The sequence below is a fragment of the Corythoichthys intestinalis genome, chromosome 14 (assembly GCF_030265065.1).
Source record: "Corythoichthys intestinalis isolate RoL2023-P3 chromosome 14, ASM3026506v1, whole genome shotgun sequence".
NCBI lineage: Eukaryota > Metazoa > Chordata > Actinopteri > Syngnathiformes > Syngnathidae > Corythoichthys > Corythoichthys intestinalis.
Genome location: NC_080408.1, coordinates 26,655,864 through 26,683,178, shown reverse-complemented (window position 1 = coordinate 26,683,178; position 27,315 = coordinate 26,655,864). Strand labels below are relative to the sequence as shown.

General features: G+C 37.7%; 1 protein-coding gene across 2 annotated transcripts in view; it reads right to left on the bottom strand.

The window, feature by feature from the left end:
• Positions 1 to 767: 767 nt before the first annotated feature.
• LOC130930002 (polypyrimidine tract-binding protein 2-like) overlaps positions 768 to 27,315 on the bottom strand; it is a 28,557-nt gene continuing 2,009 nt past the window's right edge. Inside the window, exons 4-17 of one of the 2 annotated variants that reach the window (XM_057857661.1) lie at positions 26,385 to 26,548; positions 26,249 to 26,320; positions 26,084 to 26,155; positions 25,311 to 25,469; positions 22,268 to 22,378; positions 21,680 to 21,845; positions 21,247 to 21,324; positions 20,586 to 20,698; positions 16,839 to 16,872; positions 14,262 to 14,354; positions 11,927 to 12,043; positions 11,716 to 11,815; positions 7,848 to 7,925; positions 768 to 5,585 (exon numbers count right to left, since the gene is read on the bottom strand). In XM_057857661.1, the coding sequence (XP_057713644.1) occupies positions 5,456 to 5,585; positions 7,848 to 7,925; positions 11,716 to 11,815; positions 11,927 to 12,043; positions 14,262 to 14,354; positions 16,839 to 16,872; positions 20,586 to 20,698; positions 21,247 to 21,324; positions 21,680 to 21,845; positions 22,268 to 22,378; positions 25,311 to 25,469; positions 26,084 to 26,155; positions 26,249 to 26,320; positions 26,385 to 26,548 (1,487 nt within the window). In that variant the 3' untranslated portion in view covers positions 768 to 5,455. The remainder of the gene's footprint in view (positions 5,586 to 7,847; positions 7,926 to 11,715; positions 11,816 to 11,926; positions 12,044 to 14,261; positions 14,355 to 16,838; positions 16,873 to 20,585; positions 20,699 to 21,246; positions 21,325 to 21,679; positions 21,846 to 22,267; positions 22,379 to 25,310; positions 25,470 to 26,083; positions 26,156 to 26,248; positions 26,321 to 26,384; positions 26,549 to 27,315) is intronic. The other variant, XM_057857660.1, reaches the window with a different exon arrangement.

Below are 27,315 nucleotides of genomic sequence, written 5' to 3'. Positions count from 1 at the left end.
TCGTAGCAGAGCAGCGCCGGAGCCGAGGCGAGCGAGAGTGGCGCTGGAGGAGAGATGGGAACGTCGGCGTCGGGAAGGGCTAGAACGGGAGCGAACTGTGGCTGAGCGGGCAATGGGACGGAAGGACGACTGTGAGGATCCGGTGCGGCAGCGCCGCCATCGTCAACGGAAACCTCAGGCAGAAAAGCTCTCGTGGCAGGCACCTTGTGCTTCTTTGAAGCCGATAAAGCATACGCCCGTTCCAAACGATTGAGAAGGTCCGCCTTAAGCGCCTCATACTCGTCCTCTTTTGAGAGAAAAGCTACGAAGCGCTGAGCTTTGACCAGCGTCGAGTACCAGAGCGCGGCCACCACGTGGTAGAAGCACATTATACCGTCTGCAATACCACAGAGGACGAACTGCGCCGCCGTGTGTTCCGACCACGGGGCCGCAGAAGACTCGCTGAACATCGCTAGCTTGAAAGAGCCATTGTCCGCCATATGGTCTAATGTTCATAAAATGCCTCTGAGACTTCAGCGAGGCCAGTCGGGGTCACCAGTGAAGTGGATTATGTTAGTGAGTCTCGTAGCTCATGAGTAGGGTTCGTGTCTGGTGTACGGCCGCTTGTGTCTCTTGAAACTCTCGAGTGTCTCTGCCGGAAACGCGCGAGACAAAGAGTCCCCCCCCCCCGGTACACAACATATCCCGCATTAGTTCCACGGGTGAATTATGAACAAATAATGAAGGTTCACCACAACCTATAAATGTTTGGGTGGTTTTAATTCAAACAGATACTGTTTTTACATCTGTGTGATTTTGACAAACATCAGCTCACATTTGATGGTGATTTTATGAAGAAATATGGGAAATTTCAAAAGGTTCAGATACTTTATCCACTGTAAGCACATTGACAGAGTTCTCAGATTTCTCTGAAATGCGCCTAAATGACCTACAGATTTTGGCAATATAAAACACCGCTGTTGTACATAACAAAACTGGATGCATGAATGGATAAGTCAACGAGCTTTCAGCAAGGCAGCTCTATTGACCATCTGATATGCGTGAGGCGACAGTTGTCTGATGACCTCATTGTGGCGCACGCACTGAAATACGATCCTCTTTCATTCCTCGCCTTTGTGAGTTAAACGGCATTGGCACTGTTATTAATAAACACATTAAAGAGGACACAGACATATAATCCAATAGCAACTTTAAATCCATTTACGCTGATATGTTATAGTTGTGCGTCACGGCTAAATTCTGTCGTGGTTATTTCTGAACATGAAATGACATCTGCTCTCAAGTAGTCATTAAACTTACGGTGACCTCTTGTGGATCACCAAGGAGGTGCACTTTGCCAATCAGGATTTTCCAGGGTAAAAATAAATCTACTACCGTATTTTTTGGACTATAAGTCGCAGTTTTTTTTTCAGTTTGGCTGGGGGTGCGACTTATACTCTGGAGCGACTTATGTGTGAAATTATTATCACATTATTATATCATTTCAAATTATTTCGGTGTTTTGGAGGGACACTGATGGTTTGGTAAACTTGTTAGCATGTTCTTTGTTATAGTTATCTAAATAACTAAATAATAGCTATGTTACGTTAACATACCATCATGTAGCGTCATGTAACATTATCATACTGTACACTTTATTCAGCATGTTGTTCTCTATTGTATTTTTATTTTAAATTGCCTTTCAAGATGACATAACTGTTCTATGTGCTGGATTTTATCAAGTAAATTTCCCCCAAATATGCGACTTATACTCCAGTGCGACTTATATATGTTTTTTTTTTTCGTCTTCGTTGGGCATTTTATGGCTAGTGCGACTTATACTCAGGTGCGACTTATAGTCAGAAAAATAATAATACATTTTATTTAAAGGCGCCTTTCTGGCACTCAAGGTCATTTAAAATATTAAAAGTAAGAAAATGAAAGTATATAATGTATAAGGAAATTTAAAATACTAAAAGAAATGTAAGGGCAGTTAAAAAGACCAGAACTAAGTGATTATTGTGTATAGGCTAGTCTAAACAGGCGAGTTTTGAGTTTTGTTTGAAAAATGGGGAGGGAATCTGTGTTCCTGAGGTCAGGTGGGAGTGGATTCCAAGTCCATGGTGCTAAGGCGAGCTGGGGGGACAGACAGTTGTATGGAGGAGGAAGATCTAGGGGCACAGGAGTGAGTAGTAACATGAATGAGATCGGACAGGTATGGAGGGGAGAGGTTATGGATGGCCTTGAATGTGAGGAGGAGAACTTTGAACTTCGAAAGTGGACCGGGAGCCAGTGAAGCTGTTGGAGGACTGGAGTGATGTGGTGGATGGACGGGGTACGGGTTATGATGCAGGCAACTGAATTCTGGACCAGTTGGAGTTTATGGAGAGTTTTACGAGGGAGGCCGATGAGGAGGGAGTTGCAGTAGTCCAGGTGGGAAGTGACAAGGCTGTGAACCAGGATTGCAGCAGAATGTGGGGTGAGGGAAGGACGGAGGCGATTAATGGTGCGTAGGTGAAAGTGGGCAATCCAGGTAATGTTATTGATGTGCGATTGAAAGGGAAGTGTGTTGTCGAGGATTAGCCTGGTACTCCAGACTCACCGTGTTCCAGCTATTGAGTCTGGCCACCATTAAGCGGATAAAATTTCCAGGGCGGAGCAAGCCACAGCAAACAGACAGCGGAGTGGACCAATCAGCGACGGGCGGGACGAGGGACTTGCGCGCGGAAGTAAACATACGAGGAGAGCGGAGTTTATTCAACATGGCTAGCGCGAGACAGACTGTTGTCAATGACTTGTGTCGATGTGTTTCTGGTAATTTAAAACTGATTTTAATACTGATATTCTCGGCTCTCCCATTCGCCATCTGTGTTGTTGTGGAGACGACTTCCGACGCGGAAGAGTGACGTTGCTCGTTAAGAACATGTCACGCAAATAAACGAATCTGATTTGTCGATTGATTTTGTACTTGCTCGAGAGGCCGTTAATAGCCTGGGTCCCAGACTATACTCTCAGTTTTTGAAAAACACAGGGAGAACAGTCTGGCCGTGCCAGGCAAGTCGAGGATTACTCCTAGGCTCTTGACTTGGGGGGAGGGTGAAACAGTGGAGTTGTCAATGGAAATGGATATGTTATGGTTTTTCGAGATTGAGTCTCGAAAAACCATACGGTATATGGCGGAAAACACAGACAAGACTGAAAGAGCAGATTCTGCTCTTACAATCCTCTTTAAAAGAAACTGCTGTATTTTAAGTCAAAACAACTATTGTGTTTGATAGAACAATATGTCTATATGCTGCCGGAGCAGATTCATGGCGCATTAAGCCCCCGAACTATTTTTAATTTGTCCATTTTACCCTGACAACCCCCATTTAAAGACTTCGCGCAACTGCTTTTGTTTCAACCCAGCCATAAAACGAAGGTAATTACGGTAATTATATTTATTATTCAAAATGTCTGTTGTTTTTTGCTTAGAATCATTAATTGATGTCTCATATTTCATTAAAAAAAAAAAAAAAAAAAAAACGACTTTAAAAAATTATTCACTCACATATTTTAAACTTTTAAACAAATTATGTCACAATGGGAAAAAAATGGCGTCTGTAAAAAAGTCACAGATATCGACCTCATAACTATCGCTTAATTGTATTTTTTTTGTTACTGTCGCATTTTCTCCGATATGTTAGATGACAAATAACCGATCCAAACAAAAAGAAGTTGAAAAAAAAACAAACGTTTAAAAAGGTAAATATATGAAAAAGAAAATCTCGACCACTCCTTGATGTCTGTGATTTCTGCATCGCGACCCTTGTTATATTACCATGCTTCAGCCATAAAATCCCCCAAAAATCCAGCTGTGGCCATTCACAGCTGTGTCTTGACACTTAGTGATGCATGCCACATAGTTTTTGGATCGAAACAAGCTAAGTACGCATTAATATCTCGTTAAAGTCATGGGGTCTGTAATTCTGTTCTCGCGTGCTCTCACCTCCAGATAGGGTTTTGCTGTTTAAAGAACTTTTTTTTAAAATGCCCTCCTGTTCAAAATTTTTCTTCCCCCAGAAAATTGAGGTTTTAAGCTTTCCAATGATGTACACATGCATATAGGACAATTTTGAAAGTTGGCTAAATTGGTGGTCTCAGAGCGGAACTTCAAGTCATCGGAGTGTTTTCCGCCATATACAATTTGAACAATACACTACCTTGTCATTGTAGTTAGTAGCAGCAATGATTCCAGAATTTTTTTTCGGCAACTGCACTAATAAATGACGTGTTAATAAAGGCGTTTTTAGTCTAAATCATTTCAAAATGTGCAGTAAAGTGCACATCTGTAAATTTGTGCGTATAACACATACAAAAAAAATGCCTTAACTGTACTCGATTTTTGCGTATAACACATACAAAAAAAATGCCTTAACTGTACTCGATTTTCGTTGAACAGCAACATTTAGCCAGACTGGAAAATGAGATTTGCCCTTGTGTACAGTACATTTTGTGTATACATACTGTATTATCTTTCAATTTTTTTTTGTTAGTATTAAACAGTATACTAAACAGAAGGATGAGAGTGCAGAAAATGTTATTGATAGTCAAAATACTAAATATATAAGACACGATTCTGCTTCAACTGTCGGTTTAACCAAATGTTTAATTTGTACTAATCTGAACAAGTTTCGCACACTATAAGTGGTACAATCGCCTAAAAAAAAAGTGACCCACAAAACAAAATAAATGACAATGAAGACAAAGATATGACCTCAACTGAAGAGAATTATTTCAAAAACCAACAATGTCAAACGTATAAATGCATTTACAAAAGGTGATGGTGCAGTATTAATGGTAATGTTCAAATAGCTGAGCATCAAGCGTCATATTTAAACTAAAGAAACGTGTACTTTGCTTAAAGACTGTTCTCTAAAACAAAAAACTTGTGTTGAAACCTTGTCCAGAACAGATTCACCAAACATAATATTACAGTTGTACGGTTATAAAGTCCACTCCATACAATACGTGAAACTCTGGTGCATTGTATTCCCATTTGAGTTTTGAAGCGCTGTGGTTGTTCACAAGAGCAGCGGGCACTGTCTACTTGTATTATTTTCCTTGCAAACATTCTTAATTGCAGTGGCGACCTAGCTTAAATTTGAGCACTGCGTCTCTAGCGAAGTTGGCGTGGGGATGACATACACAATCACATCACATTGTTCAGTGACAAGAGAGTCAGTGCTCAGAAAGCGAAACACAGACGGCTTCTACTCAGACAGCAGGCCTTACTCAAGCACTAGTGATCACATCAGGGCACCAGCAAGGCAGGCACTACATCACTAGTTGTTTATGGATCAAAGCATCATCTCACAATCATGTTAACCTTCTGGTCTTTTGGTCAAAGAAATGAAGAATTTGAAACAATTTGATGCTTTTGTGTGATTTGACATTAGTGTACAATGACAGTGACCTCCTAGTTTGGCTGCTGGGTTTAGATGGTCGACTTCGAGAAGGAAACTTTGAGATGGTGATTTCCGCCCATGTCATAGTTATGAAGGTCTATCAGTGTCTGGATGGCCTCTTCGACTGACGACATCTGGATCAAGGCCATTTTACGGTCCCTGGAGGATTACACGCAAAAAAAAAAAAAGGGGATGTTATCAAAATGAACAAAGGTTGGATTTCATCAGATGGTTCAGTTCAGTCTTAACTGAAAAGATGTCTGCCATCTTTTGGTGCAAGGTAGCAGCTACATGAGCACCATATTTGCAGCTCTGGCTTGTAAAGTCAGCATTGCAGGAGCTTTAAGATGAGAGGTGGGTAGAGTAACTAAAAATTTTCATCAAGTAAGAGTAGCGTTAAGTGAAAATAAAATTGCTCAAGTTAGTCGTCCAAAAAATGTACTCAAGTATAAAAGTATTTGGTGAAAAGAATACTCAAGTAATGAGTAACATCGTGAGTAACTGCTTACAATGTTGGATTTTTTATATTATTTTTTTAACACTGGTAATTTTTTCTCCGGAGAAAGTTATCTATATGAACTGCTATTACTATACTGTACTATAACGTATTACATAATTACATTATGCCAAAGAAATTCACACTAAAAAATACATTTTCATTTATTCCGGCGCGAGAAAAAAAATCTGCAAAACTGAAGCATCATTCATCCAGAGGGCATGAGTACCCTATAGTGAAGAAAACTGTTCCTAGTTTGAATACTTCTTATTATGAAATTAAAAGCATCATATCTCCAGCTTTCCGTGGTCAATCGGTGCCGAGTTAAAACAAGGTTAAAATCAGTGCTTTCGAGGGATGTTCAGGGCAGTGCTCTGAGTCAAATACTTATTTTTTTTTTTCACGGTGCTTTAAAGAGGCCCCGTGATTGAAAAGGCCGGCATGACCATGGAACGGCAAGCTTCAGTCTGATTGGTTTAATGGAGTCATTTGGTTATTATTGCGACGTTTAATGGCGTACCGCACCCACGCATGCTTTTTTTAGACCGTGACGTCGCAGTGGGACATTATAAACCCGCCCTCGCATAGAGACAATGTAATTTGTGCTACTTTTCTCCGGTAATCTTTCAAAAACGAACATGCCGATCACACATTGCTTTTTTGGAACTTTTGGATCTTTTTTTTGGAACATTACTACATATGAAGGCTGTTTTCTTCATACGTTTCCGGAAACCAAAAACCCAGGAGGAAAAAAGACCGAATGTGAAGACTGAATCAACTTGCGCAGACTTTAACACCAGCTCGGTGAATCCATTCACATTTCATATGCAGTAAACATTTTGTTGGGTTGGCATGGTCTTTCAGAGGACAAAAAGGTAAGCCATTTTTATATTTTTAACGTATTTTTTTGCGTAACGTTGTGCCGTACTGCTTCTGTCTAACAATGAATGACCTGAAAAGAATTACAATGGTATCTGACTGCCACTGTTACCATTTCTGTTATTAAAAAAAAAAAAAAAAAAGAAAAAAAAAAAGAAAAACAACTTTAGCAAGGGGCAAGTATACATAAATTATAGAATTAAGATTTGTTATCAATGAAAAAATTAAAAGTGTTCGTTGGTCTTTAACTGAACATTTTATGTTCTTCCACATCTTTGCCAGTGAATTTGGCACCGGGGACATCATTTTCGAAGAGAATTGGTAGGTTTAGCTCTGTAAACATCTCCTTCGTACACGATTTCCATGCATTTCCTATTAGGGACAAACGGTTGCGTGTCCCTCCTTAGCAACAGTAGCTGATGTCATGAATATTAATGAGCGGAAGTGGCATGTTGCTTGTGGTACGCCATTGGTAAAACTGGTAAAATCTAATATGTAGAGTAAGGAGGAAAAATGTAACAACTAGCCTAAAGTGGCAAAGTAAGAGTAGCGTTTCTTCTTCACAAACCTACTCGAGTAAAAAGTATGGATTAGTAAAACTACTCATTGAAGTACATTTATCTCAAAATGGTACTCAAGTAAATGTAACACAGTAAATGTAATGCGTTACTACCCACCTCTGTTAAAGACCTAAGCGCAGGAATCAGTCTTTAGTCTCTTGTTATTTTGGAGGAATTATGCCCGAGTCTTCATAAATTATTTTGTTAACACACTTAAATTTGAGCATCGCTCACTGAGGTTCATACCGCAGTGTCTCCTTTGGATTTTATACTGGATTTTGACTTCAATGAATTGGGACATCTGTCACCATCAATGGCAGCCAATGAGTTACAAAAAAAACCATAACTAAATGCTGTAAATGTTTTCTGGTGGCGCGGTGGTTGACTGGAGACTGCCTAAAGTCAGCTATGATAAGCTTTACCTTAATATGATAAGCAGTAGAAAATGAATATGAGCATATGAAAAACATTGGAAATGCTTCTTACTGGAAGAATTTAAAGGCCTTGACCGACCCTCCACTATTGGAGAACAGGAGACGCAGGTCGTCCTCTCCGATACCTTCCCTGAACAAGAGAGACACATGGTTTTAGATAGGAAAACAACACTTCCGCACACAAACGACAAGATATGGCAAACACCCACAACCTTAGATATACTTGTCACTAGGCCTGAACGATATATCGTTTAAACATCGCCATCGCAATGTGCGCATGTGCAATAGTCCCATCGCAAGGACGTGCGATAGTTTTTTAATTTCATTTTTTTTAATCCACAAACGTTTGTTTTGAGGAAGGAGAGGGAAAAAAAGCGCACAGCTTCTCTTTCCCTCCAGCAAGTCATCGGCTCCTCCCCCTCCCCCTGCAACAGCGGAGTGGAGGGAGGAGGGGCCGAACAGCAGAGCGGAGGGAGGAGGGCCCGTTCTCAAAGTGAAAGCAAGCAATCAACACGTTGGAGGAGCAAGGAAGACTGTATCCAAAAGGAGTTTTGGAAGTATTTTGGCAAGAACAAGACTATAAGGGACAAAAAACAGCCCTGTCGACAGTGCCTCGCCATGGTTGCCTCAACAAGAAGTAATCTGTCAAACATGTGGGACCATTTAAAACGCAGGTATCTATGCATTCCTGCTACGAGCTCCCCATCAGAGGCTTTTTAGCACAGGTGGGAACATTGTTACGTGCCAACGTTCTTGTCTCAAGCCTGCTATAGTGGATAAACTAATGGTCTTGGCCAAAAACCTATGAGACCCAGTTGAGAATTGCTGAGCAAGGAAGGTGGACGATATGCAGACAAATACATAACACAGCTGAAGGAATGTCTTTTCTTCTTTTTATTCATGTGACAGCTATCAGGAAGGCAGGAAATTTGGGAGTTAAAATGGTTCTGTTATTCATCACAGTTATTTGCAGTTATTCAGTTCAATTATTTACAAGTTCAATTGAGTTTGTTTCTTTTATATTTAAATTTATTGTAAACCGTATTTTTCAAATAACTATATATAGTACAGCTGCACATAAAGTTTTGTTACTTAATATTTTTGTTGAAATATTTTTACAACTTTGTTGCCGTTTTGCAGTTTTATATTGTTATATTTTGTGTAAACAACTCAGGGGACTAATGCACTTGCACTTTTATTAGTCAGATTTAATATTTAAGTTCAAATATGTTGACAACTTTGTTGTTTAACTGAGGTTTTTATTTATTGTTATAGTTTGTGAACTCTTTTGTCATATTTAATATTTTTGTTCAAATATGTTGACAACTTTGTTGTTTTACTGAGGTTTTTATTTATTGTTATAGTTTGTGAACAACTCTTTTATTTGTCATATTTAATATTTTTGTTCAAATATGTTCACAACTTTGTTGTTATTTTACAGAAGTTTTTATTTATTGTTATATTTTGTCAAAAACTTAGGGGACTAATGCACCTGCTCTTTTATTTATCATTTAATGTATTTGCTGCTGTTGAAGTGTAAAATATTGTATTCAATAAATGATCTATTTTGTGCAGACATGACTTCCTGGATACCTTCATACAGAAATCTTCATCATTCACAAATTAAACGGTATTATATGAATACACTGTGGTCACGGTGTGTTATGTAAAGTATTTCCAAACAGCTATTCAAGTCATTTAGTGAAAATTTCTTTAAAAAAGATAGATCTTTTTTTTTTTTAATATCGCAATATAATATCGCAATATATTGCGAACCTAAAAAAAATCGCAACAATAGTTTTGTCCAATATCGTTCAGGCCTACTTGTCACCATTAAAAGAAAAAAAAAATCATGTATTAAACCTGGCATTGTATAATTCTATAAAAACTTTTGAATTTTACTGACAAAAACATTTTGAGTAACTGTCGACTCAAACTAGACAAAATTTGTATGAAATTTCGTTGACTAAAACTAGACGAAGGCAAACACATTTTGAAATGACTAAAATATGACTAAGACTAATAAGTATTCTCGTCCAAAAGACTAAGGCTAAGACAAAAATTAAAAGGGCTGCCAAAAACAACATTGATTCTCAATGTACAGTGGGGCAAATAAGTATTTAACGTCCAATTGTGCAAGTTCTACTTGAAAAGATTAGAGAGGCCTGTAATTGTCAACATGGGCAAACCTCAACCATGCGAGACAGATTGTGGGGGGGGGAAAAAACAGAAAATCAAATTGTTTGATTTTTAAATAATTTATTTCCAAATTACAGTGGAAAATAAGTATTTGGTCACCTACAAACAAGCAAGATTTCTGGCTGTCAAAGAGGTGTAACTTCTTCTAATGAGGTCTAACGAGGCACCACTCGTTACATGTATTAATGGGACCTGTTTTAACTCATTATTGGTATAAAAGACACCTGTCCACAATCTCAGTCAGTCACACTCCAAACTCCACTATGGCCAAGATCGAAGAGCTGTCGAAGGACACCAGAGACAAAATTGTAGACCTGCACCAGGCTGGGAAGAATCTGCAACAGGTAAAACGCTTGGTGTAAAGAAATCAACTGTGGGAGCCATTATTAGAAAATGGAAGACATACAAAACCACTGATAATCTCCCTCGATCTTGGGCTCCATGCAAGATCTCACCCCGTGGCCTCAAAATGATAACATGAACGTTGAGCAAAAATCCCAGAACCACACGGAGGGACCTAGTGAATGACCTAAAGAGAGCTGGGACCACAGTAAGAAAGGCTACTATTAGTAACACAATGCACCGCCAGAGACTCAAATCCTGCACTCGCTACAGAGCATTTGAATGATCCAGAAGAGGACTGGGAGAATGTGTTATGGTCAGATGAAACCGAAATAGAACTTTTTGGTAGAAACACAGGTTCTCGTGTTTGGAGGAGAAAGAATACTGAATTGCATCCGAAGAACACCATACCCACTGTGACGCATGGGGGTGGAAACATCAGGCTTTGGGGCTGTTTTTCTGCAAAGGGACCAGGACGACTGATCTGTGTAAAGGAAAGAATGAATCGTATCGAATCATGTATCGAGAGATTTTGAGTGAAAGTCTCCTTCCATCAGCAAGGGCATTGAAGATGAGACGTGGCTGGGTCTTTCAGCATGACAATGATCCCAAACACACAGCCAGGGCAACAAAGGAGTGGCTTCGTAAGAACCATTTCAATGTCCTGGAGTGGCCTGGCCAGTCTCCAGATCTCAACCCCATAGAAAATCTGTGGAGGGAGTTGAAAGTCCGTGTTGCCCAACGACAGCCCCAAAACATCACTGCTCTAGTGGAGATCTGCATGGAGGGATGGGCTAAAATACCAGCAACAGTGTGTGAAAAGCTTGTGAAGAGTTACAGAAAACGTTTGGCCTGTGTTATTGCCAACAAAGGGTACATAACAAAGTATTGAGATGACCTTTTGGTATTGAACAAATACTTATTTTCCGCCATGATTTGAAAATAAATTCTTCAAAATCAAACAATGTGATTTTCTGTTTTTTCCCCCCACATTCTGTCTCTCATGGTTGAGGTTTACCCATGTTGACCATTACAGACCTCTCTAATATTTTAAAGTGGGAGAACTTGCACAATTAGTGGTTGACTAAATACTTATTTGCCCCACTGTATTTTAATAATTAGGGAAGATAACATTTTTTAAAATGTTTTTTTTTCTTTTTAACAAAATGTATTTCTTTGGTTAGACTTATAAATGTGGGCTGAGTGATAAATGACTGGTCTAGAACTCCATGTAAGGAATGGGCATAAAACCATTAAGTTGCTTAATGGATGACTGAGACCGTTCAAAACAAAAATGTAAATACGTCATTGTGTGAACACTTGTATTTGGCCAGTTGTACAAAATGTTAATGAATGCAAAAGGAATTCTATGAGCTTACCGGATGTTTGAGAGATGAAGTGTTGCAGAGGGAGGGAAGATATTCTGAAAGTTTTTGGATCCTGGTTTCTTGAAGCGATGTAGTGGAGAGCCAGAAAAATCTGGGGGGGGGGGGGGGGGGGGGGGGGGGGCATTTAAACCTAGTTTCCCTGTTTTTGGGATCTTTCGAAGAAGTTACAGTGTCACTATGAATGGTAAAAGACTGTGCTCACCTTTAGTTAAGAGCTGGTCGTCCAGCCCTTCCCTGGGAAGGGCCACAGTTTGATGTTTGGACAGTGTCACTCTCATCACTTTACCAAAAACCTTCTGACCATTCAGGTGGCTCATTGCTATAGACGAGAAAAGACACGTGAGTTAGTTTGTTTGTTTATGTTCACTTAAAAGTTTGTAATCATCAAACAAATTTTTTTAAATGAATGTTTTTATTATGAAGGGGGAAAAAATAAAAAAACTACATGTTCCAGAGTAAAATTCACCCAGACTTCTGATGACATGATAATCTCGTGTCAACTACTGGTAGAACATTAATTCACTGTGGTTAATTTATTTTTGCAATAATAACGCAAAAAAATGTTGTGAATGCTTTGTTAGGGTTATTAAAATTTAAAACACACCCAAGTACATATTCCTTTATTATTATTTTTTTTTTAAACAATTTTTGTAGGAATTACACTAGGACAACAAAGTGTATCCATCTCACTAGCAGCCATTTATTTCAGGTGAATTAGCTGAAATTGACAGCCATTTTCGTCAAAATCCCAGAATATCGGCGTCACCATCTACGGTGGAATTTGAAGAAAATGTTTCATGACAATACACCAACATGCAAAGCTTATCCAGCAACAGCAATCAGACTAGGGCTGCAGCTATCGATTATTTTAGTAGTCGATTAATCGATGAACCATTTTTCGAATAATCGAGTAATCGGATAAGGAACATTAAAAATTAAATTATCTGAGCTGAGCCTCAAATGATGTTAAAAATAAACAAATGAGGATCTATGTACAACAAAAGAACAATTGGCTAACTTACATATCAAAATTCCGCTAGTTTAAATGTTAGAAAATGCTTTTTTACAATGCTCTTAACAAATGGTTTAGACACATTTCCCACAAAAATAGGCTAAATATACCTAAACTAAATTACGAATGCATTAAAAAAAAAAAACATTAGCTCAAACAAAAACTTAGCTTATGTTGGTCTTAACAGGGAGCACCTGGATTGAGCCATGTGAAATGAGGCAGACTAGAAGGCAATGTATCCACCCAAATCAATAAAACTAAATGCAAACACTTTCAATATAAACCATTAAAATGCCACTGAAATGAAACTAATACACGAAGCAGCAAAATTTAATTCAAATCTTTTTTTCTAATCGAATACTCGAGTTAATCGATTAATCGTTGCAGCACTAAATCAGACAGACGAAACCATTGATGAAATTCCCTATTTAAACCATGCCCCAGAAACTGCTATATAAAATTCAGAGGTTGTGCAATTAAGCATGTCGCCCATTATCCAAATCTTTATAAGTCCGAGGATGCCTTTAAAGGCTGAAAACTGCCGTTTTAAATCAATAAAGTTTTGTGTCCTGTCTCCGATTTGCTTTTTTTCCCTACAAAATTAAACAACTGAGTGAACAGCCAAGACTAGTGATACCATCATTTTGCCAGGGGCTGTACATTTCATAGCACTACAATTATTCTGTTGTTCCAAAATGTTTGACCCCATTTCGTAGGCCAATAATTTTGACAATTTTTGTTGGAATTACCTCAAATTTTCACAGCTTGTGTAGAAACGTTTCAGGTTTTTGTGTGTAACGTTTGGCATTTCTATCTTTTCAGGTTAAAAAATGTCGTTCACTTCAAAAGAAAAGGCATTTTTTGAGTGTTAGAGTATGCTAGGACTCAGTCACCGAAGACAGTGCAGCGTGCCTTCATCACAAATTTTGTAAAGAAGGCATCAACTAAACAACAAAACAGAGAATTACAGCTGCACTGGAAACTGTTACCGAAGACATGCGACAGTGAGTTTGGCACGAGCTCCAATACCGACTCGACGTGTGCAGAATTACAGGTGGCGCTCATATTGAACATTTATGAAAATCTGTCATAGAACCAACAAATATTTGTACTTTTCTTTGTAAATTTAACCAATAAAACATATGACCTTCAACATAAAGTGTATTTAGTTTCATTAAGATCCATCACGTAGTTTCCGAGATATGGGCATTTAGAATGGGGTCAACCATTTTGGAACACCCTGTACTATAAATCACTGGAATCTGGTTGTGTGTCAGTTTGCCTGCCTGTTTCCGTTTATTCAGACTATAAAAAGCAGTGTTGTTAAATGAGCTGGGAGGGCACATCTTGGCCAGTTGAAGAACATTTTTTTCCTTTTTTTTTTTAACCCATTGGCCATCGAAGAGCCTCAAAATTGGTTAAAATATGAGATGAATAGCCTTAAGCAGCTCAGTTGTTTTTCATTTAATTTGCAATAGAAGATCAATGGATGGATCTGCATTAACGAACAATAATGGAAACTCACCCAGCTGAGCCTGGTTACCATCAGATAACTGGATGAGAGCACTGTCCTTTTTATTGTAGAGGATCTTTACCCGCTGCACGTCACCATAGACACCTAAACATACGGAGAGACAAAGAGAGCGAGAGGGAGAGAAAGGCGGACCAAGACAGGGAGAGAGAGTAACAGACAGACAGAGCACAAGGTAGAGGAGAGCACGAGGACAGAAAAGACAGAGCAGGATAGCAGGAGCCGATGTAGATAAAAAGGAGAGGTGTGAATGATGGAAGGAATTCAGTTAGTGCTAGAGAGACCAAGGATCAGAAAGGACAGGATCTTCCCATTTGACTGCCACTTGAATACAACACTTCAATAGAACAATAATTTTCATTTAGAACTTTCAACCGTGACCTGTTTAGCATCTGTGTGTAAAGTCAAACAGATTTGTAGACATAATATGATGGAGAGTGGGAAAAAAGCCCTTTGAACACATTTGTGCACTGAGCTAAAGCGGGAAAAAATGCATAAGAAGTTTGGAAAGTGAACGCAGGATGATTTACGTACAGCAAAAATTTTCACAAAAACATAAAAGTGGCTTGCTGACAGTCTTTTAAGATTGTAAGAGCATTCAGTTTAGAGCTGCAGATGATCTGACTGCATAGTTTCACTGCTTGAATGGAAATATGAAATTAAAAATTGTGAAAGCACTTGCTTTATACAATCTTGAGTGGTTCCAAAAGACGAGGAACGATTTAACAAGAACAGTCTTTTAAAGTGAATGTGGTGGCCTGTATGGTCTATGTATCCATTCTTGTGATGAGAACAAACACACCACTCATCATCATGAGTGTGACTAAAAATCTAAGCAAAGATCTTGAATGCCAACTGCGGAGTGTGCAATGCTATGTTTTCAAGTTTTATAAATACCAAAAATAGCATCTATATTTTATTTGAATTCTTTTTAAAAAAATCAATCTACTGTTGAGTGTTATCCCTCCACTCAATTGCTCCATCCTCTGTGTGTGTCTAAATCAAGGATCAACAACATATTTAAAATTGAGAGCTACTTGGAGACAGATTAAAGGAATAAGAATGAATACATGTTAAAACTGTATGACTTGACAGTAAATTATTTCTCAACACGATCATCTAAAAAAATCTTTGCTCTCCAGTCCCATCTCTTAAGCCTTTAATTATATTTATATACTTTTAAATGGCCGGGGCACAAGGAGAACTAACTTCTATCTCCTCCCTCAGTTGCTTTGAGGATTTCGACTATCTATATTTGGATGGCACTAATGTACTGTGTGACCACACCACCACCCGTTTGACCAAATACCAGAAAAGAGGTTAACATACTACCTGTGTATGGTGATAGTTTGAACAACATTTAACAGTCATTTTCAAACTCTCATGCTATCAACACAGAGCGTCAGCTAATGTGCTTTCCAGGTTTAGTCATGGATCGCATCGTTAGCCAAGGTACTGGTGATGTTAATTTCAGTCATCAGCATAGGATAAGATTTCGGCAAGATAACGGCTCCCTGAGATAATTTTGTGAATTTGCATTCCTCTAACATAATCTTAACAGAATACCATGTTAAATTGTTACGAAAGAAAAAAATAAAGCCCTCTCCCTTAAAGATGAACCATACTATATGTAAACATTTTCTGTGAAGTTATTTTAATTTGAATTGTTGATACCCTGTCTGTTAATTTAAGAAACCCCCACAAAGGCCATTGAAATCACTTGAAACTTATATTAAAAAAATTAATAAAAAAATGATACTTTAGAATTTTCATTCAACAGATTTAAAAACAAACAAATGAAACAGGGTCTTGACCAAAATGAGTTGATGAGCCATAAAAAGCTCTATTTTTGTCTCATTTATCCAAAGGACATTTTCCCAGAATTTTGTGGCTTATGCATTTTCTCAAATTACATTCTCGCTTTGTATTTTCAAATGATTTTATGAAGTCTATGTTCATAGATGCAAAATGAAGGATAACAAGAAAAACATTGTCCCTACAACGCAACATAGAAGAGGCTCAGATATATTCTGGGGTTTCTTGAATCAGTGAAACGACAATGGAATTTCTAGACTATCAAGGCATTCTGGAGAGAAATATGCCTGTTAGTGACATAAAACTTGGTCACAGTCGCAGGTTGTGGGTCAGGATAATGAACCCCCTACCCCAAAAATAACTTCCCTAAACACCTAAGAATAGCTAAGAGAAAAGCTGTTTTTGTAAGTGATCTTAGTGACCATAGTGTTTTTTTTTTAATTAACAGAAGGGTACCAACAATTTCCACGTACATATACAAAAACAGCTCCAATGTACTAGTATATCAAAACAATGAGACGCTCAACACGTTTGTCATGTAGGCGTCTTTGTTCTCATTTAATAATAGATAAGACCATCAGGCCACCTCTTGATTCACTTATCTTGTCATGTTGCGCGGTATGTATTTAATTAAAAAAAAAAAAAAAAAAAAAATTACACGAAACAAGAATGTCCACGATACCATTGGAGAAAAAGTAGAGCAAACTGGATAAACAGAGAGAGATAAACAGACTGAAAAGTAGAGATTGAACATACCGAAGAGGGTAAAGAGACTTTGAGGCGTGACCATCTTTACAGAGAGAGACCGCAGAGTAGAGGACAGGAAGAGGAGGAGCAGAGGAGGAAGAAGAGGAGAGACGAAGGCAGAGATCAGACCACCCAGCATTGGACGAGGGGAGATGATGGTTTCCATGATGATGAGCATTGGAGCAAAGATTATTTGGGGAGAGGTCAAAATTGGCACAAGTTTGGTGACACCAGATTATAAAAAGAAGGGCAATAAATGAAAAAACAAAATGGGGTAAACATACAATATTAAGGATGCAGGGAAATGGGATGGACAAATAGACCGTGCATTGGATGAGGAGAAGCAGGGAAGGATAGGAAGGAGGCAGGGAAAGGAGAAAGGAAGAGAGGACAAAAACCAAAGCAGAGGTCAGTAAACAGCATCAGTGGAACATCAACCGAGTGAATGAGTGCTAGCTTGAGTCCCAACAGACATACACACACAAACCACAGGCGCACAAACATTGCAGGATGAGTTAATAAATGAGGGTAAACAACATCGAAATGAGCAAGGTGGGAAAGAATTACTTGAATGAAAGGGAGGTGTATTAAATTGAACCAAAACAGCAGAGCAACACGTACCTACAGATACTTTATATACATAACTTAAAAAGCACACAAAAGTTACTGTATTTTCAAATGTAACAATTAACATTCAAACGGCTGACAATGTGTTTCAGATTGTGCAGAAATGCACTCATATTTCTATCAAAACAAGATTTTGGCTTCCACCACATCTCTATCTGGGAATGACAGCCCCACAAGCTGGATATTTTATCCACCTGCTACAGCATGTATTCTATTAAGAAACATGGGTTTAAAAACAAAAAAAAAAACAAAAAAAAAAACAAACATACTAAGGTGAAATAAAACTATACTGGGGATAAATAAGGCGATTACTGGTTAATTGTAATTAAGAAATAAGTTACTCAATTATTTTATTTGTAGTTTTTGTTAAGAACACAAATTCCTGTTTGATATTCCTGCTTAGTATTTTTTTTTAAGGTGTTATATTTCTATACCAATTTCCAAACAGACCGACATAACAAGAGAGTCATGTGACAAACATCAATGCTTATGGCATGTATAAAGCTAGCATTTTGAGAAAGAATTTATATTTTTTCTATGTAGGGGTGCTACTGCTTCAGAAAATATTTTTACGTTATATTAGAATTAATTTAATAATGAGCACAAACGAAAATTTGATAGCAGTGAAACAAAACAAGAAAACTAAACACATCATGCGTTTCTTGTACAGTAAAACCTCTAAAAATGAAGGTCCATGTGTGGTTGTCTACTGTGGGAATATAAATTGCAGGTGGACCAGCATCCCAGAACACATTACATTCAACTTTAGAGGTTCTGCTATACAAGCAAGCGACACGTTTCATCACTCGGTGGCAATGAACACAGAAGTTTAATGAAGATGATGACACATGGGGACCGAAATGTGAAAACCACCACTCCGCTGTAAAGGCGTTCTCAATAGGGAGATGAGCAAGGATGGATTGAAATAGCAGAAAGAGTCTCTGACAGAAAAGTAATTCAAAGGAGATTGTTGTTAAAGATATAGCAATGTAGAAAACACATTGGCGGAAAATCTGAAATTGACAGAGCTAAGAGAAAACTAAGTATAAAGTCATGAATTCAATTGTTCAGAGGTAAATTTTGTTTCCTATCTGCTGTTAATTTCTTCTATATTTGTAAAAATACACAAATTTAACTAAAGACACTTAACCTGGAGACATCCTGTGCCACTCTAATGCTAACAAATAGGGGTGTAACAATCATCTTATTCCTGATATGATATGTACTTCAGTGTTTAAAAGGTCACCAATTGATTGCGTGATACTAAAAAATAAAGTATATGACTGTTGTATGTTAACTTATCATTTACCAACACACTCTTTCTGTAACTGCACCTTCTCTGTAGTTACTTCAGCAAGCGACAATTTTTTTAATACACATATAGGAGGGCCAAATTAAACCCAGGCATGAATATGGGTCAGGGGTTAAAAAGGGGAGAAGGGTGTGGAGGGAATATGTTCTGTACAACTAGGGCTGTCCCAAACGACTAATTTTCTCCCTATTAGTCAGCCGACTATTTTTACGATTGGTCGACTAATCTAATAATTTCACCCCCCCCCCCCCCCTTTTTTAAAACTAATTTAGCAATGAAATTTTTGATGACGCTTATTAATTTACAAAAACATTTTGAAACACTTAAATTCTTTATTAAAGTACAAATAAACACTAAAATAACAATAAATCACAAACAATGAGGTCAAATGCTGACAGCATTAACTATTCCACAAGAATATAAAGATTCAGAACACTGACTTCGCCTTTCCAAAATGATTCAAAACAATTCTTAAAAAAATATCTAGCATTAATATTATAGTATACAACTATATATAATAGTATTATAATAATTATTTATTGCCAATCAGATTTTTCATAAAGGGTGTCATTTTAAAGCTATTCTTAGTGTAGAATCTGAATTCTGAAGTATGTATGATTAACTCCAGAAATCGTTATTTATATGAAGAACATGATGTGCTTTTATTTTGAAATTGTTACCGGAAGTACGTTCGCTAAACTGCAAATCGTAAGCTTTACGCTCTGCAAAAAAAGCTCTTTTTGTAATTGCATGTGGTATCAGTAATCATTTTTTTTTCATTTGTTTTGTTTGCAAATGATGTTAACCAGCTATTTTTCATGTTTGAAGTGTCACCTTTTAACCGCTAGTTTGCGTTTTGGAGAAGACTGCCAATGTTTTATAGCAGGCTAAAGTAGGTTGTCTTTTTTCCCCATTAGTCTCAATGTAGCAATGCTAACGTTTACAGTGTTTATTATAGATGTGTTTCCTTATTTTGTATGTCTGAACTTTAATTCTACGGCGTGTTGATGACCAATAAACATCGGTTAAAGGAACTGCAGTCTCATGTGCCATCAGCACCCATGCACAAATGTATGCACGTGCGCGGCGTTAAATCGCAGCCGTGAAAATTACTGCCCTCAATTTTATTTATCGTGCGATAAATGGACTCATTGCTTATCGCGACAGGCTTAGCAACTTCAATAAATCATGTCGTTAGTTAGTTAGCTAGTTAGATGGACTTACGGTCTGCCAGTTTGTAATTGTCTCCTGTAGTCTTCCAAAATTACAACTAGGTGACGGCGCTTTCAGTGTTCAATCACGTGCAGCCTAGCTTGGCATTGAAGAGACAGGACACAACAGTGTACCTTCCTTTGTTTCATTGAAATAAGTCAATGTTCTGGCTACTCTGGTGCACTTTTTTTCGCCTTGTGCCGCTTTCCCTGCTTGGATACCAAGCGTCCAACATTAATAAAAAAAAAATAAAAAAATCCCGACCCCCCCCCTAAAAATTTTCTCCTCAGACAAACATACAAAAATGGGCCCTAATGTTTGCATCACTTGACGTTTACCAGTATTGTATGATGTGTTTCGAAGATCCCTACCAACCTTTTGATAAGATGTTACATTCTTTTAAAGATCTGAATTTTTTGTATTTTCCTGTGTCTACCGAATCAACTACAAGCCACTGAATTAGATACCAATGTTGTCCTTGAATTGAATCGGCAACCAACAATTATGATACAAAAGGAATAGTTGTTAAAATTGATCATTACACCCCTACTAAAATAGATTAGTAGGACTAGCGTTGGATAAGATAATGTGTATGCTTAGTGTACCTCTTCATTCAGGTTGGATGCCAACAGGACTCCAGAAACACCAGACCCTGAAAGAGCAACACGTCCCGCAGCAGCTGCCGCAGCTGCAGCAGCACTTAAGGGGCTAATAGCTCCTGTTACAAAGCAGAACATATATAGTTGAAACCATTTGATTACATGCACTATATAAGAAGTTGTAAGTTATATAAGAAGTTATCCGATTACTAAATTCCAGAAACATGAGAGTATGATCCAGAGAATGATTTAGACAAGTTGTCACTACTTCCTTCAGAGTCAGAAGTTCACATACATTTTAGTTTTTTGGCATCATTGCCTTAACCCTTGAAGCACAAAATTGTGAAAAACAACATTACTGTATTCAACAGGCTGGAGCTTCATGTAGTTACTACTTTGAACCAAAAGATGGCAGACACAAAAACATTCATACCTGTACTAGCCATCATTATGCTTATCATAATCTACATATGCAAATGGCATTATGATAGTGTTTTCTTTTTTGTATTTTATATTAAATATGTTATTATGTTTGTATATTTGGATGTATTTGGATGTCTGTTTCAGCTTGCATCAGTAATGGAACCAGATGAGTTTTACCAGCTTTGATTTGATAAATAACAAATAAATCATCAAAAGTATTCTTAAAATTATATACTATAATCACCTGCACCCTGCGAGAGGGAGAGAGAGGATGAGTAACCTGCCCCACTTGTGTAAGAAGCTAACGCTCCAGATGGTGTACCTACAAGAAAGCAGACAACAAGAATTATACCACAAACGGGGACCGAAAAATCATTCAAAAGGCTGCGTAATTGCTATTCCAGTTTTGACACAAGTCGGTTTTACACAAAAATACCAACAAGAAGACCTCTCGTTGGATTATGTTCTCCTTCAAGAAAAACTGTTACGTACTGTTTCCCAAAGAAACTATGAATGACAATTTGAAAATTCAGAATCAGCAGATGAAAATAACACTACATAGCTCAACTGAATTGCCCATAGAAAGATTCTGTTTGTCTAGGTCTTTACCAATGAATTGCCTATGAATTTGATTTGGATGTGAGGTACAGCAAACACACAAATATTATTATAAGTACCCAATAAAGAATGATCCTTATTTGAATCTCCATCTCCTGTAGGCAGGTCTGGCCGAGTGTAATCGCGACTCTTGTCATTGTTGTATTTGACGTTAAGGTTGACCAGTTTACTGAAGTCGATCCTCAACGTACAGCACGCATTATAGATGTTCTGTCCATCAAGAGACTGGAAATGGGAGAGAAAAGGCAGAAGAGAGTCAAAAATGCAGTCAAAATATACGTATTTGACATCCGTTGCTGTCAGTGACTGCGAATGACTAAATTTTGGATTGTTAGAAAAGCATCAAAATTTAGTAAGACTCCCATCAGAAAACCGAGTAGTGTCTGCAATGAGATTGACAATTATAACCCATAGAATAGTGAGAAGAACGCTATGCAGTAAGTGTTAAGTGTTGGAGTTGGAGGGATCACAACTACTAGAATCAATAACTACACATTTAGAAACTATTATACATTGGCCAAGGTACAAGCCAAGCCTACTTAAACGTCCAAAAAGCAGTGTGACAATCAACTGAAATTGAACAAAATTAATCCATTTCAGTCACCACATAGGCTGTGCTATTGGTTACTAGTTATGCAGGATCCTACCAATTTAGCCTGCTGGGCGTTGACAGGATCACTGAACTGCAGGAGTGCTTGAAACTGGTTGTTCTTTGTGAATGTAATTATCTTCATCACAGTTCCAAACTTACTGAATATCTGAAAAATACAAGGCAAATTAGCAATTTTCAACAGCATCTCCAACATGGAATTGAGATAATAGAAAAAGAAGTTGCTTTACCATAGCAGAAGTTAACTTACCGGTACTTTCAAAGTAAGTAGGGTTTTACAAGTATGCCACAAATCGAAAATTAAGCGTGGACAGTTTTTCGGGGTGGTTTTAAATAAATGAAAAAAAAAATTACATTTTCAATTCAATTACCATTTTTGGGGGGGTTAAGGCACACTTAAAATGCTTTATTTTTCATTAAAATTGACAGTGTGCATTAGAGATCGACCGATATAGGTTTTTCAGGACCGATACCAATTGTTAGTAGGTGGAGGGGCCGATAACAGATTTTTTGAATCGATATTCATTCGCAGTAAAAGTGTAAAAAATTTGATGCAAACAATGAACTTCATTGAAATGCCTAAAGTATGTTTATTGAATCACACAAATAGAAAATAATAGCTCCAGAAGTGCTTGAATTTCATGGACGCAGGAACATCTCTTACAAGGTTGAATAAAAGGTTAAATAAAGAGCTCTCAGAAAATTTTCCACAGAAAATACAACAAAAATACTACTTTGCTCCTGGCGCTGCGTCACCAGTAGGTAGATGAGGATACAGTATGAAGCACTTTGAGGGCCTTAAAAAGGTGGAAAGGCGCAATACAAGTGTAACTCCATTTACCATTACCATTTAACCAATCAGAGGGCGGGGTGAATACTAGGGTTGGGAATCTCTGGCATGAAGCCGATTCGATATGTATCTAGATACACAGGTTACGATTCGATTCAAACACGATACATTTTTAAGGCCGACCGATTCGATACAGTTTAAGAACGATACGGTTCGATACAGAGTGAAAACGATACGATAGTAAACATTTGTTGTGTGTGTTCGTACAGTATTTTAAACATATAAAAAAGACCACATTTCTAATAGCAAAATTAAACAACAAAATTTCATACCAATGTTATGTTTTATTTTTTTATGAAAAAAAAATTAAGGCTTACTATATGACCGTCATTTTGTTGGATGGGATTGATAATAAAACTCCAGTGCCAGACAACAATAAAGTGCTGTAATTCAATTACTGTATTTCCTGGTGTTTCGAACACAAGAGGTAAGTAATTTAAGTGCAAACATTCAACGTAAACATCTTACAAACAAAAAATATTAATTATATGCAGCAGCTCTAGAAAAAAAGAATTAAACCTGCAATGTTATCATAAATAATAAATTATGCTTTACCACTGGTATAATTGGGGGAATAAAAACATGGCATTTTAGACAGACAGGTCAATAATCATTACTTTAACCTTATACAAAGCAGAGTCTTTCACTTATGCCTGTGCTTCCACATTTTTTTATTCCTCATCACTGTCCATATCTTTTTTGAAGGGCAGTTTTTTTTCTTGAGGAAGATCAACTAATCCACATGTTAATGTTTAAGTAGAGTGCGTTTCGTGGAAAAAAAATCTCCAGAGGGTCGTGCTGCCCTTTCCACCATTGTAGTAGGTTATTTTTCAGGGTTTGAAACTCACCATCTCTGTACCGCTCCATGCTTCACACTAGCTCTGTCCCATGCGAACAGATCTGGCTGCCTTCCTCACTTCAAAGTCCGACTTTTGTTTTTCCGGGGTGCGTTGAAAATCAATCGCTGCACGTTGCTGGCGTCGGTGCTCAAACTGTCTATTGTTTTACCATGTTGCTTCGTTGCCACTACTAGTTTCGTTTTCGTTTTGGGCTGTGAAGAAAACGCTACGCTGCGTGCGTTACAGTGGTTTTGTTAGCTCTCGCGTTGTTATGACACGCCCGTGACGATCGGGTAATGACGGCGACTAGTAGCGGTTCTGCCGAAATGCATGGGAAGTTGAGGCAACCACGACCGTGAGTTGCGCTTGTCCCTATTATATCGTGCGTGCGGTCTCAATCTAAGTGCGCTGTGTGGTGAATGACACAAGCGCAGCATGTGAAGTAAAAGAAGCAGATTCTTGTGCTCGCGATAGCCGAATTCTATCTCTACTATCGGTTCATTGAATATTTAATGGCTAATTACTGGGGGAAAAAAAAAAAGTTTGATATGCGATATATGTAAAATTTACAAATATCAGCCCTGATAATCGGTCTATCTCTAGTGTGCATTATAATCCAGTGCGCCCGATGTGTGAATTCTGGCTGTGCTCAATGACCTTGAACTCATTTTATTGGCGCAGAACTGTAGTATGCTCCAGTAAAGTGCTCAATACATAATCATTCAAATCCATATATAAAACAAATAATACAATTTTACAATATTTACAATGTTGAAAGATTAAGAGACGGGGACTGCAATACATTGATGCACTAATGTGCTTTATAATCAGGTGCACCTTATGTATAAAAATAAACGTTCTCATTTACTCAGTGTAGTCTCTGGAACGGGTTATAATATTTCAAATCCATTTTCATGGTTTTTAAAGGATTTTTTTTCAATACATACAATAAGTTATCACAAAAACTTGGTTCATGATGATGTTAATAGCGCACATTTTACAGGCATTGATCATTTTACACAGATTAAATAGTTGTTATCATTGCCTGAAAAGGTCTTTTGGTTTCTGTTCTGGGTGTTTTGCTTCGATTTTTAAGTCTGAAACATGACAAAAATGGTAAATCGAGAGGACCTATATCACTTTTCTACACCATTAGAGTACCCAGTGTTTTAAAAGGCACACCTTTCTACACCAGAACTGCTACCATGCAAAGCTTTGTGATGGCCTCTGGGAGCAATGTAAGGTTCTTCCCCTAGAACACTTTGACAGTTGCAAGTTGAAATTGGAATCAAACTGCTGATCCTTTGGATACTTGACGATTACATTACCAACTGTGCAACTGCCCGTCAATATACAACAAAACTTGTGTGTATGAAAGTTAAATTTGATACCTGTTGCAGAACATCGAGTGTCACAGGATAAAACATGTTGTCAATTATAATACGCAGGACAGGACTGGGTGGTGGAGCAAGGTCCAGAACTCCGTGGTCAGATGAAGGCGAACTTCCATCCTGAACTGCTGAAACCGCCTGGAGCACTGCCTGAGCTCTCTGAGGGGGAAACATAAGAAAAGTAAACACCAGATTAAGCCTTGAAGCAAATTTTTATGTTTATCAAAGTTATTTTGAGATCTGTATCTTCATGGATTTATCGTAATGCAAAAAAATGCGATGCTTGGTGGCACTGCCTAAGAACGATTTAAGGCCAACCATGCAATGTGAGAGCATATAAATAAAGGCTGTTATGCTAACATCAGGCACTTAGGATTTTATTGCCTTAGGCTTCATTCGATGCTTCATGCCATTAGAGAAGGACATGTTAGGGTTATCAACGAGTGGTTCGATAGATTTAAAAAGAAAGGAAATCCACTGTGTGCTCTGACCAAGTTATGCTAGGTCGAGTGCTGACAGACATTAGCCCAAGTTAAAGCACTCTGGGGATTTTGTGCTGCCGAAAGCACATGAATGATCCTTGCGCATGCGCAATTATATCATTCAATGCTTTCAGCGCCGCCCTCTGCCGGTCAGCAGGGATGAAATAGAACAGCAGTTTAGCCTTAAACTGAATGAAACAGTTGAGCACAAAGTACAAGTTTAAGTTTACCCTTAAACTGAATGAAACAGTTGGGCACAAGCACAAAGACTGCCAAAAAAACAGTAAATACCTGGTTGAGTGCAGAGTCTGTTTTCAGTTCCTTATGGTTGGAGTATTGGATGAATACAGGACTATTTCTGACCTATGTAAAGGAATTCACAGATTATTACAGGCATTCAGGACTGCTTTGCAAAAACAACGAAAACAAAAATGATCACATTAGACCATTTTCTACCTGAGGTGTAACAGCTGCGTAGTAGTTCACCATTGTAATGGCAGCTTCTGCTGTACTGAGCTCCAGAAATGCCTTCAGGAGAAATGGGAGTTATTAGAGAATAACAAATCAGTATGAAACAATATTTAATGTATACCTGGTTTTTCCCCTTCAGCATCAGTATATTGGTAACCTTTCCAAAAGGAAGTCCCAGTGCAATGACCTCTGTCTCTGATACTTCATTGGGAAGTTTTCTAATGTGAAGAACTCTGGATGGCGGTGATTCATCCAGACGCTGTTTCTTTGTGTCGGTGCCATTTGCTGAATGCAAATGAAAATACTTTAACCAAAAGTATTAATACAGTAGAATACTCAATAAACTCAAGTAGTTTGACTACAAAGATTTCTGACATTTTTCTTCCTCAGGGACCCATCTATTAAATTGTGCAGCTCAAGTAGACTGTCTCAGTCTTCATTTACTGTGGCACCGATAGAAAATTTTCAAGCTTTATCTTTTATTAGCTGATCAAAACCCTGGATTTACGGAACACAAATTTTTCACTCGAATCAGTCACCTAATTTTGAGGAGAGTCCTGCTGCAATATGTCGACAATGTATAAAAGAGATAAAACATCACATCCATTTTTTTTTTTAAATTGGACAAAACTATTCCAGCATGATAGCCATAAGGGTTAGTCTGTCAGTGGTTTGAAACAGAAATAGGAAAATCCTTTTTAAAAAAAATAAAAAATGAATAAAAATAGTAGTGGAGCACAAAATAGGATTTGAATATATATTAAGTAAATTTAATAATATAATTAGAGAAACAAAATTTGGGAAAGTCAACAAATTACAGTAACAACAAAATATCTTAGCTCTGGTTTATTTTTTTTTGCTATAGAGCCTATAAAATTTAAAAAATAAATACATGAAAAAATAATAATAAACATATTTTTCATCGATTTCCAATCCTAAGAAAATTAAGTAATGGGGCCTGATTTTGCTAAAGGTACTATAAAATACTCCAGCAAGTGACTTTAAAATAATAGCAGACCATATTTGGACACAAATCCAACCAAAAAACAGAC